Source organism: Colias croceus, chromosome 18 (genome assembly GCF_905220415.1).
Source record: "Colias croceus chromosome 18, ilColCroc2.1".
In the NCBI taxonomy this organism is placed as follows: Eukaryota; Metazoa; Arthropoda; class Insecta; order Lepidoptera; family Pieridae; genus Colias; species Colias croceus.
The window spans coordinates 8,545,124-8,561,245 of NC_059554.1; the positions used below are offsets into that span (position 1 = coordinate 8,545,124).

A 16,122-nucleotide genomic window follows, 5' to 3' on the forward strand; every position below is an offset into this window, starting at 1 on the left:
TACCAAAGGGCTTATCTTTGCATTAGGTAAGATTACCAGTCAAAGACCGCTTCAAACCTTTACCCGGAGAGTATTCAAATCGTATATTATTATATCGTGAGCTCAAAGTAATGCGTTAACTTTTAATCCATTATCGTTTTGATTCTGTGTTGATTTGATAAATTAAGAAATTAGTAGATATATTGCCTATTCATACCTAACATGTTTGATGAACACTATTTTATAAGAAAACTTTTATAATTACGTCTTCTGAGATTTTCACTTAACCTAATAATGCTGTAATATAAGTTATATTTTTTAAATCAATCTTCAATGATAATGATACCAAAGCCAGTAATTGTGCAATGAGCCTCGTTATTCGTTTCATTTCAAAATGAAATTCGCATTCCTTGTTAACTGAAATGTACGAGTATTCATAACAACATTACATCTCACTTCATTGCAAAATATGGGTCTCAGAATTTCTTGGAATTTTTTGGGATAAAATTGAAATTCTGTGCATAGTTACAAGTTTCTATTGATACTGGCTGCCGGAGTTTAAATTCAGTTCTAAAAATATTACCGATACCTGTATATTGGCGTGCCCAAGTCTTCTCTATACCATAGCACCAGTAGGACTGCATCATCTTCGTCTTCTGTCGCGATGTCACATGGCAGATATACAGGCTCCCCCGCTACTGCCACCATATGTGATATTGGTCCTGTAAAGATAGAAAAATAGTTTTAAACAATAAGGTTTATACGAATAAAATATAAGAAGCTGATTGTGTCGAAGACTACAAATAATATGAAGTAATTTTCAATTCATTCGAAGTTATGAATGCCTACTCATAAAATAAAATGTAGCTCATAAAACTTTGTATTTTCTGCTAAAATTATTTACAAATTTTGCTTTATTAAAATAATATGAAACGAAGTCGTATTTATTTAATTTATACAAAAAATAAAATTTCTTGTGGATTTTCTTCTTAAGCTTTTTATTTAAAAAACTGTACCTACAATGTTGAAACAAAACCCACGTGTAATAACGTATTTCCATCCCGTGAGCTGCTATGAAAATATTTGTACGCGGAAAAGCAAACACCCGGACGGGCAGAATGGCCCGGATATACCCGGGTTGTCCGGTTCCTTGGATCCGGTTGCATTGAGACAATAACGAAAAGCGCACTGCATTCTCTCGCAATTGGTCCATTCATTCGATTCAAGTTGCAGCCAGTAGAAAATTTTCTATTTAAACCGCCATCCAAGGAACGTTTTACGTCTATAGATACTAAATGAAAATGGCAGTTATTGGTTTGTAGAATTATTTTTATTCGAGCTGTTAGTTACACGGGTCGTATGCAGTTGAAATTGATTTTAACTATAGGTACGCGTTACATTTTATCTACGATATATTATTGTAACAAGATTTACGTTGTTCATATTTTATCAGAGACATATATAACTTATAACTTATAGAATACATTTGCTTATAAAACGTAACTTCACTTTTTGTAAGTTAGCTTTGCTTAAATAAGTCCCTTTACCTGTTTTACATAAAAGATAAGAATCTGATTAAAACAGAACTAGTGGATAACCCAAACACAAATACTTTATCAATCAAACGTATGTTATCTGATTCCACCACGCTGTCTACAAGCTATCAGCTACCTATTACATAACCTCTACGTTCAACGGTATACGAAACTAGGGAAATGCTATTAATTTCCGAATGTCGAGTTGCCTGTCTGTATCCTTGGATATTCTAGTTTATTTTGCTATTCGAATGCTGTTGCTTAGTAGTACGGTTCTTCATTTATACGCAAAATTAAATGCAACTTAGAGCGTATATTTCTCAGCTAGTTTAATCCTGGATATATCTGTTTATAAAGTACCTGAATTTGTGTTTACCGGGATAGTAAACACAAATTCAGGTAGGTAGGTTCCTTTTTATTCATTTTATACTAATAATTTTCTGATGGATAATCCTCTTTATATCAGATTTTTTGTTATAAACTTTCGTTCCTTTTCTCCTTAATTAGCTCTGCGACCCAATTTTTAGCTTTCGACACGAGTTATAAATAGACATTATATGCATTCGGATTATATGCATTTGCATATTTGCATATGCAAATGCATAAAACTCTCTAATTACGGCGTTAGTGCATATTTTAGCCTTTTTCCCCAATCGTGCATATTTCGTGCATAAATCGTTAAGTAGCGGGAGTTTTGATTGGTCGACTCCAATCAGAACGCTCAGCGAGTAAACAAACCCTATTTTGGCATGGTAAAATTGCAAAAAATTACAAAATGGGCTCCATTTTAAGTAAATTTTGAGCCATTCAAAATAGGGCTAGATTACCCTTTTGGGGCTAAAAACGTAAAACACGGGTTGAATTCCAAAAAAGGGCTAGATTTAGCCCGGAAAGGTCTAAGGTGGCAACACTGGGCTCGCGGGTGACAAACGTCACAAATTTGCGCTCGAAAATTTGGTAAAATGCTTAATTGTATATTGACACAAAAACTATAATACTCAATTTCAAGAAAATTTCAATGTTTTTGTACAATCTTTGATTTAAATATATAAAAATACTAAGGTTTTTTTTATTTATATGTGCATATTTTAGGCATATCAGTCGTTTTTAGTGCATATTTCGGCCTTTTTTAGTGCATATTTGCATGCATATTTTGGCATTTTGTTAGTGCATATAATCCGATGTCTAGTTATAAATATTAAAAATAATTAAATATTTGTTCATACTGTTAAGATAGATAAAACAGATACTTTATTATATACTATATAAAATCTATTTTATTTACTACAATGAATCGCCATAAAAATGTATGGTGAATAAATGAAACTTTGACATAATTCTATATCATAATAATTATTTCTTCAGTAATATAATTAATTAAACAAAGTTCCCGTTACATTCAGTTTTCAGTTGAAATTGTCCTGTTATATTCATTAGCACTCAAACGGATTGCGGTATTGTCCACCGTTTCCTCTGTATTAGTCCCAATTGCATAACCAAATACGCAAAAAAGCTTTATAACCGAAAGAAAACTTACAGGTTTTATTTCTGACACAGCCATTCAAATCCAAACTTTAAGCTCTAACAATAAGGTTGGAATTTGCTTAACAAACGATCTAACATTTGGAGGACGCTAGGACATCATTTGAATAATTAAAAAGGGACTTTATCTATTTATTCAGTTCTCTGAAGCAGAGTTGCAATTGTGCCAATTTTGAGCACCGAGTGTACTTAGCGACTTGGCTGAAATTTATGTTCAAGGGCTTTTCCGATTTTGTGAAACGGAATCGTGTAATATAAAATTTCGCGAATTTTATGGGTTCGTAAACGATTTTTACTTTTCAATTGTTTAATGCTCCTTAGTTCTTAGGTTCGGTATTTGTAAGGGCTTAGGGATATACCTACTTGTTCAAAAATGTAAGTATATAGTAAGGATGTTCATATACCTAATTTAGAGAAAAACACGGGGTTAAATAATATTACCAGTATAATAAAAAAATCTAACTATTATAATAGACGTTCTATCAAAAAAGGAATACTTCCAATTTAAACTTAAAATATTAGTAAAAGCGTACATATCAAAATTGCCACACTTATTTTAGCATTTAAGTAATCATTCTCCGGTTTCGTGAAAAAAATTTCATCTCGCTTTGTATTCTTAAACGAGTCGGCTTTGTCATTTTTTAATACATCGTGTATCGATCTAATCCTCGCTTTGAAGTGAAGTTATTTAAAATCCTATATTCTTTTGTGGCGTGTTTATTTTCCATGTACTCAATACTCATAGAGAGGTAACCCAAATGAAATAATAATTGCTATTTACTCACCTAACTGCAATTGAAGTGTGAAATTATATAAGAAACTGTCAGTTTAACTCAGTTTTGATTAATAATAATATTATCGTAATTAAATAGCTAACGATTGTAATAATTAATAAATGCACACATTTCTTCGTCTGTTCTTTTTACGTTCGAATTTCGCGGGCGTATTCTTTTTTTAAAAAGTATAAAATGTAAGCTGCCAGTATGAATTAATGTGAAAAATTTCTTCGAAAAGAGGTTTTATTATACTATTTAATAATTAATGATATGGAAAATATAATTAAATATTCTAATTAATTAAATTATTTGAATAATAAACGCCGTATTTTTTAATAAAATACATAATATCTTTGAACTGATGTCGAGATTTGTAGTACAATGCAAAATTTATGAATGATTACTAATCTAAATTTTAAATTAAAATAATAATACTACCTACTTATTTTAAAATAAAATTTGACATGATTAATTATTTTCTGCAAAAATCATTTTAACAAAAAAAAAACATAATATTTTAGAACGAAATTAAGCGTCGTGTTCTGTTTAAAAAAAAAAAGCAAAAAACATTACGCTGCCTCATATTTTCATGGTAAAATTTTATAGAATGTATTCAGTTATGCCAATACTATAACATTCAAATAGTATTGGCATAACTGAATACATTCTATAAAATTTTACCATGAAAATATGTAAAATTTTATAGAATGTATTCAGTTATGCCAAATACACGTTAAATAAGATACTTGTTAATAAAAAATAATATAAAACTTCCCTCCATTAGGGTTACGCCCTGCAAATAACAGGGAACTTTCGGCCATCACGATTCACGTGATATGATTTTGAATTGTTTGTTGCTGTGCTACAGAGTATATTAAAACTTAAAATTGTCTAGGTATGTGTTTGTATCCGTCAAGACCATAATTATTAAGATAAAGAATTTGGATGATCTAGGTCCTCAGTTTCTACTTCTAGGTAAGTAGGTTCTAATATTTTTCATTAATTTGCTGCCAGAACTTTGAAAAACTTCGTAGTAAATACTTATATTATTTTATACAATGCTTTGTTAAAATGCTTGCTGATGTAATTTAAAAAGCTAAGAATAGTCATAAAATCACAAGGTAAAATTATTATATTATAATATTGTTATAATAACAAAAAGTCGAGCCTTTCTCGAGTTTTACGCTTAACAATACATTTGGAAATACATTTTGATAGATATAGATATATAATAAAAGAAGATAATATAGATTTAGTGTGTTAATTTAACCTAAATAACAGAATGTCAGAGCGCTGAAGAATTAAAAAAATCCCCGTTCCAAAAACTTACATGTGCTTACATCTGACCAAGGACATTGAATACGCCCAAAATAACTTATAATATAGAAGCAACGTCGCAGTGTTTCATATGAAATCTTCAGGGAAATCTCTCCTTGTCTCATACATCGTATGATTTACGCGCCCTTGTTTTATGTTTGTGCAAAGACAAATCATAAACACGTTGCTTATTGCTTTCGTTTCTATAAATATATGATATATTTTTACAAAATTCGTTTAGCTTAACTCTTTACGTGTGTGTGTTGTTTCTGATTTATAAGTTGCATAATTGTGTGGAAAACGTCCAAAAGACCCGTTAAGACTTAAGTAATTAATTACCTACCTAATTACTTTGGTTGTTCAACTTATGAACAACAAAATTAATCAGAAAAAAATGTTGTGTGGTTTTATGAAACCACGGTAAAAGTGAAACTTTTTTTCACACTATAGACATTTAACTAAAAATTATCGTATTTGTACGATAATTATCGTACGTATCGTGCGTCACGTGACATGCGCTACACAGACCAAAAAGTTTGAGACGATGTAATAAAAGTTTCACTTTAAAAGTATCTATGAATAACCAGATTTTATCAAAATACCTACATACATAATATTACGTAGATAAATGCATAATAATTATTATGTTTTGGATTCAGAATGTTCGCCAAGTCCTGTCACTCAACGCGTCCGTTCAATGGAAAATTAACAAAAATTAGATTATTCCTTTGTTTCTTACGTTCTTCCGAAACAATAATATTGTATCTGTAAACAAATTAACCTATTTTTTGTTTGAACATTTTAAGTTTACGGTACTTATAAAATTATATTTACTACTAGCTTTCGCCCGCGACTCCGTCCGCGCGGATGTCGGTCTTCGCGTGGATGGTTTATTTCTCCATTTTGAGTAACTCTGACAATGACATCTTATAAATATCTATTGGACCCAAATACGGCTAGGCCTAATATAATACGCAACGTGTGTTCGCGGTTCTACAGAACAACGTCTATGGATAAAACTGAAAAATTAAAATTAATTTTTTTCTACCTATTTTTCCTGAATAAAAAGTATCCTATTTTACGCCCAGGATAATAAGGTATAATTATACCAAGTTTCATCGAAATCGAACCGTTGGTTTTCACGTGATGCCTTCACATACAGACAGACAGACAGACAGACAGACAAAAATTTTTTTAATCACATATTTGGGTTTGGTATCGATCCAGTAACACACCCTGGTATTTATTTTTTCAATATTTTCAATGTACAGAATTGACCCTTCTACAGATTTATTATATGTATAGATGTTTTCCATAACGAAATTCACGTGCAATTTTCAGTAGTAATGATAATTAAGAGGAAAGTAATTTTTGTCGTTAAATTGAATCTAATTTGAACATAACACCATTTGCTCCCACACTCTCAAAGTGAATATATAATTCAAATGTAACAAAGGAAAATCATAAATTATTTGAATATCAGTGCAATTGCTCGTGGCGACTGTAGCTTTGGTATGAAAAGTTTTATTGCAATCAAGTTGGAGTCAGAATTGTCAGTATCTAAAATTAGAGTTATTATTAATACTAATACAAGCTTCCACCCGAAGCTTCGCGTATTTTACATGGTGCGGCTTTTTTAATAGATAGAATAATTATTCAAGACGAACGTTTTAGTATAGAATTTATTTGGTTTCAGACAAAGTGAATGAAGCCGCGGGATGAAAATTACTAGTTATCCATACTAATATTATAAATGCGAAAGTAACTCTGTCTGTCTGTCTGTTACTCAATCACGCCTTAACTACTGAACTAATTTGCATGAAATTTGGTATAGAGATATTTTGATACCCGAGAAAGGACATAGGCTACTTTTTACTCCGGGAAATAGGATAGGTTTTATTCCGGAAATGCAACGGGAACGGGAACTATGCGGGTTTTTCTTTGACAGCGCGGGAGATGCCGCGGGTGGCAAGCTAGTTTAATATAAAATAACATGACTATTGAATAACCATAACAGTATATAAAATAACAGTTTTCTAATACGTACCAGCGCTTCCTCAGATTAACTTTAGTTAAATAACATAAAAAAGGTAAAATATAAAAATGCAATAAGTTCCGTTTATTACATCATAATATTATTATTTGATTTAAGAGAACGCGGTGTGAATTAATTATTTATTGTCCATTTTCGCAGAAGAGTGTCGAGTTATTGAAGTTTTCAGAACTAGCTTCTGTGCTGTTTTCAAGTAAATAACGAAAAAGCAGTTCTTTACGGAGGGTACATTAAAGTATTTGAATTTCAAAAGAAAATTTGAGCTTACTTTAGTCGCTGATAAAATATAGCCTGTGCTAAATTAAGTTTCGCGGAATGACAAAACCGGACAAATGAGAATCACAGATAATTAATAAAAATTCCAGGTGATTAGATAGTATAATGAATTAATGGATCACATAGATAATTTTACATAGTCTTTGGACATGGCTATGATAACATTTCAGTATATATAATAATGAGATAAGCATAACAAGTAAACAGAGACGCTTAATTTTAGCAATGAGAGTGTTTATAGTGATAGCGACACTTTTAGCAGCGGCTATAGCTAAAGAGCCTATAACTCTTGATTACCACAATGAAATCGGTATACCATTAGCTACAAAAATCAAACGAGCAGAAGAGGCACATGATTTCGATGGCGCGAGGATTGTTGGAGGGAGACCAGCAGCACTTGGAGCCTATCCTTATCTCGTAAGTGTATTCTGTTCGAAATCTATCATTTTGGCGAGACCTTGTTAGTGAGAAATAAGAAGGTAATGAAGTAGCTTATATTAGTGGACGAATTTTTAAAATCGTTCGAGTTTTTGAGTGATATTGTTACAAACAAATCACCTTTCGAGATGATAATAGACAAGTAAATGGTTTCCTGTTTTCAGGGTGGTCTTCTCGTTCACTTAACTAGCGGACATACTTCTGCCTGTGGTTCATCCCTGGTTACTACCAGCAAACTAGTGACAGCAGCTCATTGTTGGACAACTCCCGCTTCCCAAGCAACTTATTTCACAGTGGTCCTTGGATCGATTCGTCTGTACTCTGGTGGTGTGCGTTTAAATACGAATAGAGTGGAAATTCATGCAAATTACGATTCGTGGAGCTGGAACAATGATATAGCTATCATCACAATTCAGCCAGTTAGTTTATCAAGTAAGCAACCTTCTTATAAACTACCTACCTATTCGATCTAAAACGGAATACACAAACACATGTAAAACGCAATTGTTAAATAATATTATTTTATTTGATACATAAAATATTATCACTTACGCTCTGCCCTGGCTCCGTACGATTGCAACTATTCCTGTTATTGAGGCACATTGATGAATGGTGTTCTTTGGTAGATAGATGAATTCGTTACTAATAACATCCTTAATTTTTAGACAATATTCGCTTAATTGCATTGGCATCTGGAAGTAACAGTTATGCTGGTGTTTGGGCAAATGCTGCTGGATTTGGAAGGACCAGTGACTGTAAGTTAAAATTAAAATTGTATCTATCAAAATGATATGAAATGATTCAAAAGCTTATCTTCTTAAATTTCAAATGTTATGATTACGTGCATCATGTTTTTCTTTACCCTCATGTTTGTAATTTAAGGATTATGTTTATGATTCCAGCTCAAACTAATGTTCCTCAAGATACAGTCCTTAACCACGTGTCACTTCGTGTGATGACGAATGCCGAGTGTAGAAATCTTTACGGGCCAATATTAGTAATTGATTCTGTCCTTTGTACGACTGCGCCAAGAGGACAAAATACATGCGGTGGGGACTCTGGTGGTCCACTTTCTATTGGATCTCCATCGTCTGCTGTTCTGGTAACTTTTTTGTTTTTAGTAATAGTCATTGTATACATAATAATATGAAAAAGTTAAGATTATTATTAACTAGCTGTGCCTTGCGGTTTCAGCTTTATAATATGAGTACAGATAAAAGCAATGTAATTTGGTTGAAAGCAACCATAGTTATATTATATGCTGTATATTATGAAAATATATGTATAATTTTTTATTATATACATACCTACAACTTGCTGTTAGACATGGCTTTGCCCACATGGTCAAAGCAAAATTATGTCACATTTTTAATTATTCTCATATATGTCACATTTTTAATTATTAAGCTAATCAAGCTATCTATTGGAATTTTCCAGATTGGTGTCACATCGTTTGGATCAGCGAATGGCTGCGAAAGCGGTGCACCGAGTGGCTTTTCAAGAATCACTGCTTTTAACTCATGGATCCGTTCTCGTATTTAATCAATAAAGTATTTAATTGTCCTTTTGTAAGTTGACGTTACAAATTTCAAGAACTATAACAAAAATATTACCGATGTATAAAATTATTGATATGATTATTCTGTAAATATGTATAATTATCAGGGTTGCTATTTTATTTTTGAAATTGTTAATGCTACCAATATTTCTGAAGAAGTTTGTTAAAGTTATTATAAGAAGTACTCGAACTCCGAACTTCGAATCGTCATTACATAATTATTTTTAACATTTACCACCGATTCGGAAAGCAGTATCTATGGAGAAGAATCGGCAAGATACTCCATACCTAGTTGCTCTTTTAACATCATGTCAATATTACATAATATGTAACTTATATCTAACTACATAATATATCATAATATGCCAAAGAATTACTGTCCTGTGGTTTTTACGCGACAACCCTCCATGGGTTTTATATGAGGATCGCAAACAATTTTTAACATTTAAAGAAGGGAAAATCGAAAATTTGCATTCCATAGAAGCTGCCCTTAAACAACACACCTTAAGGGCAGTTTTACAGGCTGTGTATATTTGGGGGCCTACAAAAAAATCTGAATATTCCGTGCCCATCTGAAATAAAAAGAAAAGAGAAGCTTTGAATTAATAAGGTGTCGGTGCGTGAAATCTTGCAGTTCCAGATTGAAGTGTTTTAAACGCCAGCTCAAATGTACCGAATTATGTAATTGTGGAAGTGGTTGTCATTATTATTACTACAAAAACGTTCTATTATTATATATCTTTAATTTTAACAATGTTACCTGACTTCATTTATAATTGAAAGATGATTAAAAATTACACTAATATTATAAAGACGAAAGTTTGTGAGTATCAGATATCCAGGTTCTACCAGACCAGTTAACATGGTATGGGACAAATAAGTACGAAACACTCGATTAGTGAGTTAGACTCGCACTTGGCTATTTTTTTTTATGTAAGTATTGCTTCTTTTTCGGGTCTATTAGCCGTCCCCTACGCTGCGCTGTCGAACGTTTCTGTACTTTGAATAATTTTTTTAAATTTAAAATGATAGAATATATGTTACATGTTAATGTTTTTATAATCTGCATTAAATAGCCATTCAGACAATATTTTTTATAAACCAAGTTTCATACAAAAATATAAAACTATACTGGTTTGTTTGGATTTTGTCACTACTAAAAGTTTATTATTTTAAGGATTGTGACATATTTTGTTATCGAACCCTAAAAAACTGGTATGGGGAATGAATCGGGCATCATTTAGTTATCTGATAACGACACCAAACTCGACTCAAAGGTCCAAATTTAGCCGCTAGATTTTTTTTTCGAAGCGCTGGGCGCTGTGTTCTTCAACCCCCCCTTCCCTCCCTCCTGCAGGGGAGTAATGACTGGCTACCGGGCGATTTGGGCTTAGGTGGACGAGTACAACATTCGTACTAAATGGCATTGCTTTACTCAAAAATGTATACCTTTTCCCATAAGAAAACGGACTACTTGTTATGCAGTCGTTGAAATGTATATTTCCTAAGTATAGATAAGTTTGTTACGACAATAAGAGCTTCCTTCCATTTAGAAGAAAACTCGCTAAAATGGTTTTCGATGTCATTACATCGAAAATATTATAATGGTCAAGGGTAACGCTAAAGTATTAGAGCACTGTTTTAGAAAAATTGGTGGTATTTCATCGCTACCTTCACCCTTTTTCCCTTGTGACTTAAAAACCCCTCTTACCTCAGAAATTTGGAATGAAATATTAGAGATAAGTTCATTATTCGGACATGAAATTGGAAGAATGAATTCTTCATAATGACTTAGCCGGTTCAGCAAAAGTGCTATGAAAGTGTTTATTAAATACGCACTATATGTCTGTTTGGGTACAAAGAATTTTTTTCTCATAAATTATACTTTTAGTATATCCTTGTGATCCCGTCTTTAAAGATTTTATGTACGACCAAAAACAAGTCGGAGTTTCTGATTATACGATTGCATTCGATAAAGGTAGAGTGAAAATAATTTTTCCTGTAGCATATTTTGTCTCGAACGAAGTAGACTAAATTCATCGTAGTCAAGGACTTTTGTATTTCTTCCATTTTTTGTGAAACTTAAAAAAGAACATTTTATCAGCAGCAAGACTAATAAATAATAGATTAATTAATAAACTACGCTTTACTTGACAATTTTTTGGAGATACTATTTTGAATTTATACACAGAACTGGAGATTCCTCTGATTTTATTAAAAAAATGTTACAATTTCTAACCCATACAAATTTATAAGAGTTCTGAACAGCCAGATTCTCAGTTTGTTTCAAGAGGGCCTTGTTCTCAGGACTCAGGTGTTCAAAGACGAAAAATTTAGTAGTGAGACCTTCCACATCAATATTGTTAGTATTTATAACCCTTCTTCTTACGTACACCAGAAATAATTTTATCTTTGTAAGGCGGTCCATCACTTTTACAACTAAATGTTTGGGACGCCCAGGTATATTTTTAAATGGCTGGACTCTGTGAGCAAATTAATAATATATTTATAATATTTATTTATTTTTCCTCAAAAATCGATCTTCATTTAGTTTTTCGGGTAGACCAATTATTTCCAAATTCCATTGCCGGACCAGTGTTGCTGTTTGTTCATGAGATTAAAACATCCCGACCGGCTGTGCTATTAGGCGAGGGAGAGGTATTCTGCACAATATGGTCCTGTCGCCTCACCACACCGGGGTGTCAGATGAATTATCACGTGCAATTTTTTTTTTACATTTATCATTCGGAACACTGCCATATGGTCGGTCGGTCGGGAATAACCGACCGAGCGACCGCAGTAGTCGGTTATTCCCGTAGTAGAAATACCCACACAAGCACGGTGATAGACGCCTATACATTTTTCACATTTAGCGGCCTCTGATGGCGATAAGAATTTACCGCATCCACCACACTTAGGCATTATCAATTATTTTAAAGTAGTTCTGTACAGTATCGATAGATGTCGATATTCTTGAAGCCGGTCAGTATCAACAGATGGAGCTAGTGTTGATTATAACCAGCTGATCAGTGTTTATTTGCTTTTTTCATACGAAGATATAATTCATACTATGTTTCAATTGTATGTTTCAGAAAATCAAGATTACGGATCTTCCTTACTACTGATGTATAAATTTGGGCTATATTTTTACTTTATTCCTTCAAACACGTACCGCATTTAGTTGAGGGGTAGTTTTAACTCAGAGTTTCCCTTGCACAAATATTATTTAATGTTTTTACGTATTACCACTGAACACTCAACTTTGCCAACAGTAATATATTTTATGAATATTTATAAAAAGCACTTTAACATAACAGGGGGAATCTTGCCTAAGATACCCTCGGCTCCCGGGGAAGGAGCCGTGGGTTATGTCGGACTCTTACCGACTAAAACCCCACCGTATACCAACGCGCTGCTTTAGACGGGATGCGGGTACACATTCGCAATCTTCCGCATGTCCTGCCCAGCAGTTGCCCGTTTCCAGGCCCTCCACCACTTTAACATAACACTAAGGCTGGTTGCAGAGCTTGACCGACCATCAGTGCGTACGTCAGTCGCGCTTGTCATATGTATGGAAATTCATAAAACCGTTCATAGCTAGACCGACCATACGCACGCGTATTGTCATGCGCAGTGTCATACATACAATTGTTGATGCGTATCGTCAGGACTGACGGTACGCACTGACGGTCGGTCAAGCTCTACAACCAGCCTAAGACTAAAACTTTTAAACTGTTTATTTATTTATTTAATTTATTAAATAAACTGTTTACACTATTTTTATTGTTATTATAACAGTAGACGATTGCGCACAGTAGGTATATCCGTGACGTCGAAACTAAGTTCTAATTGAAAACGCAGCGCTAGACTCATGGCTGGCACAAGCATAGGTCCTTTTTGGTGGTACTATTTTTTTTTATTTTATAAAAAATAACAATCGAGTTTTCATCTGAACCATCAGTAACATTTTCACATGGGAAAGAATACATAAATTATATAGGTAAGTATGTGTAATTACATAATATAATTACCTATCTAAAAGTAATAATGTATATTATATATATGTAAACATGTCAGTGTGTACCTCCATAGTCCATATTAATATGTAGACATCTCATTATTATCCACTTATGTTATGTGACTAATAATGATATTGAGGACAAAATAAAAAATAAGCAGTATCAAGGTCGTTCAGTCCATTTTCCCTAGTGTTGCACACTCAAAATTTTTATTTCCCTAATTGCCATCAAATTCTGGTTTACCTATACCACAAATTACCGAGGAAGTGTCATTTGATTACTTTTTTTTTAAAGTTATTACAATAATTATTGTTGATTTAATATCTCGTTATCTTTGTACGTATAGTACGGAAACAGCATAAATACTAACTACAGAATAATAATATTTTCAGTCGATGATTGCGATATCACTCTGATAAGGTAATTAGTTATGATAATATACGTTGAGATTAATAAGATCATAACAAATAAAAATAATATTAATTAACAATTTAAAATTAATACCTACATTTAATAAATGATTTGATAATTAAATTTGTTTAAAAATTTTAAGTACATACCTATTCATTTAGATACAATTTTCATATTTACAGTTAAAACACAATGATTGTGATCCTGAATTTCACAATTCTTACACTAGATACATATTTTGTAATTTAATTTATGAGATTAAACAATTCATTTCCATGTTCGTCAAATCGTGAAAATTAATACATACCTGCCAATAAATTTAACAGAAAATAACAGAATTTCCCAAATATATCAGTTATTATAAAATTGATGCCATATTTTATACATTCCATGAGAAATGAGGATAGGTACTATGTAGTTTGTATTTATATCGACTTATTTTGAATAGAACTGATGTATAATCAATACTCAAACAGTCCCTAAACGATAATGTAGCATGGCAATGCCCTCCATTGTTGGAATTCCTCAATTGCCAATGCATTTCCATGCTGCATGAATGACTAAAATAATTATAAAATCATGTATTTTTATACAGTTCGCGTCCAGCCTGTGTAAGTCACAATAAACAAATCAGTTAATCTTCATACAACAACTTTTGTATGAAGTGTCCCTACTGGTTGTATCTGTATGTTGTCCATGAAACATTCTGCAAGCTTTTGCAAGCAAATCGGAAATTCGAAATTCGAAAATTACAGTGTCCTTGACAGCAACCGATCTAAATCAAATACAAATTCAAATTATATTTATTTGCAAGAATGTACTACAAATTAGGTATAGATCTTTAAACGATCATGAAGAATGTCAGTCTCACTTGCAGGATAGAAAATAGGAAGTCATGCTACATTATTATAGTCTAGGGACTATAATATTATTAGTAACGAATTTGAAGAACTGTTAGTCACGAGAGACGTTTTTTCTCTTTATTACTTCAAGTTTACAAGTGTACAAATTATGCCTGAAAATACGATGACAACTTCGCCATATGATTTAAAATTTACATTGTGAGAAGGGACGCAAGATCTGAGAATCTTATAACAGGAGCGATTTTTGTAACTTATAAATAAAAAAGTAGGACATCACGTCGTATAATATTAAACCGTGATTTCTCGAAGGAAGAGAAGATGAGTATTTGGTTTATTTGATTTTATTAATAAAATAAAACTTTTTTCTAATATTATTATAAACTCGGATACTTTGTTATACGACTATTACATAATGCGGATCATGAACGAATATTGTTGACATTCCTGTTAACATTATTATCGGTTTGAAATTTAAGATTATGTACCTTTTAGAATTCCGTTGTTGTTAAGAAGGGAAAATTATTATTAACATAATTCAATCAGAAACTTTATAGAAAAAAAAAACGTTCATAAAGCGGGATTCGAACCTTAGTATTTTTGCCATTCCGGAGCAACGCATATATCCTTTAGGCCACCCGCGAGCAGTAAATACCTACTCTTTGGTTTCGTGTGCCTATGGGACAAAAATAATTTGTGATTCTTCTATAGTACAAATTTTCTGTTCGTTTATAAGGTCTTCATAGATTTGATCACGGACTAATTCTACCATACCCGTGGCCCCGGCGTTGATGCGGCTTGACGGAACACAGTTTTGGTTGGTAGGAATCCGACATAGCCCACGGATTATTTTCACACTTATAAAAAATACAACTTGAAATTATTTATTTTAAAGCTCGTATTTTCTAATCAATATAATAATGTTGCATCATACTGTCTGATAATAATAAAAATAGCTAAAACGAATGTTAGATTTCAAAGCTTCATCATCAACATCAGCCCATCTGTTATATTGCCATTGCAGGGACACGGGCTTGCTATTAGGCAATTTCATATAATATTAATTAATTATATTAATTAATATTCATATAATAAATAATACGGAGCCCTTTGCAGACTCACTGTACTTAATTTTTTTAATCTTTAGGTTATTTAAAAGCATTATAACATGTTAATTGGCTTATGATCTGCTGATTTAATCTAATGATCGTAAATATCATCAACCAAAAATAGGTCTTAAATGATAACCAATAGTGATTATATTAGAAGTAATAAGTAGGCAAAATAACCGACAAAAATTGATAAGATTATAAACTAAATACTATTATGTACAAACGATTTGATTTCCTGCACGCTGA

At 32.3% G+C, this 16,122-nt stretch overlaps 2 protein-coding genes across 2 annotated transcripts in view; one reads left to right on the top strand and one right to left on the bottom strand.

The window, feature by feature from the left end:
* Positions 1–16,122, bottom strand: part of LOC123699551 (hemicentin-2-like) — a 191,975-nt gene that overhangs the window by 34,849 nt on the left and 141,004 nt on the right. Inside the window, exon 4 of the mRNA XM_045646525.1 lies at positions 569–701. Within this exon, the coding sequence (XP_045502481.1) occupies positions 569–701 (133 nt within the window). The remainder of the gene's footprint in view (positions 1–568; positions 702–16,122) is intronic.
* LOC123699544 (collagenase-like) lies at positions 7,704–9,744 on the top strand. The gene is made up of 5 exons (XM_045646516.1): positions 7,704–7,895; positions 8,081–8,348; positions 8,582–8,671; positions 8,819–9,018; positions 9,354–9,744. Exons 1-5 carry the CDS (start codon positions 7,704–7,706, stop codon positions 9,456–9,458), a joined length of 855 nt encoding a protein of 284 aa, XP_045502472.1. The 3' UTR covers positions 9,459–9,744.

Coding starts and splice junctions, on each gene's coding strand:
- LOC123699544 (XM_045646516.1), top strand. CDS start 7,704: ATGAGAGTGTTTATAGTGATAGCGACACTTTTAGCAGCGGCTATAGCT. Junction 8,349..8,581: donor TCAGCCAGTTAGTTTATCAA/GTAAGCAACCTT, acceptor CTTAATTTTTAG/ACAATATTCGCTTAATTGCA. Junction 8,672..8,818: donor ATTTGGAAGGACCAGTGACT/GTAAGTTAAAAT, acceptor TTATGATTCCAG/CTCAAACTAATGTTCCTCAA.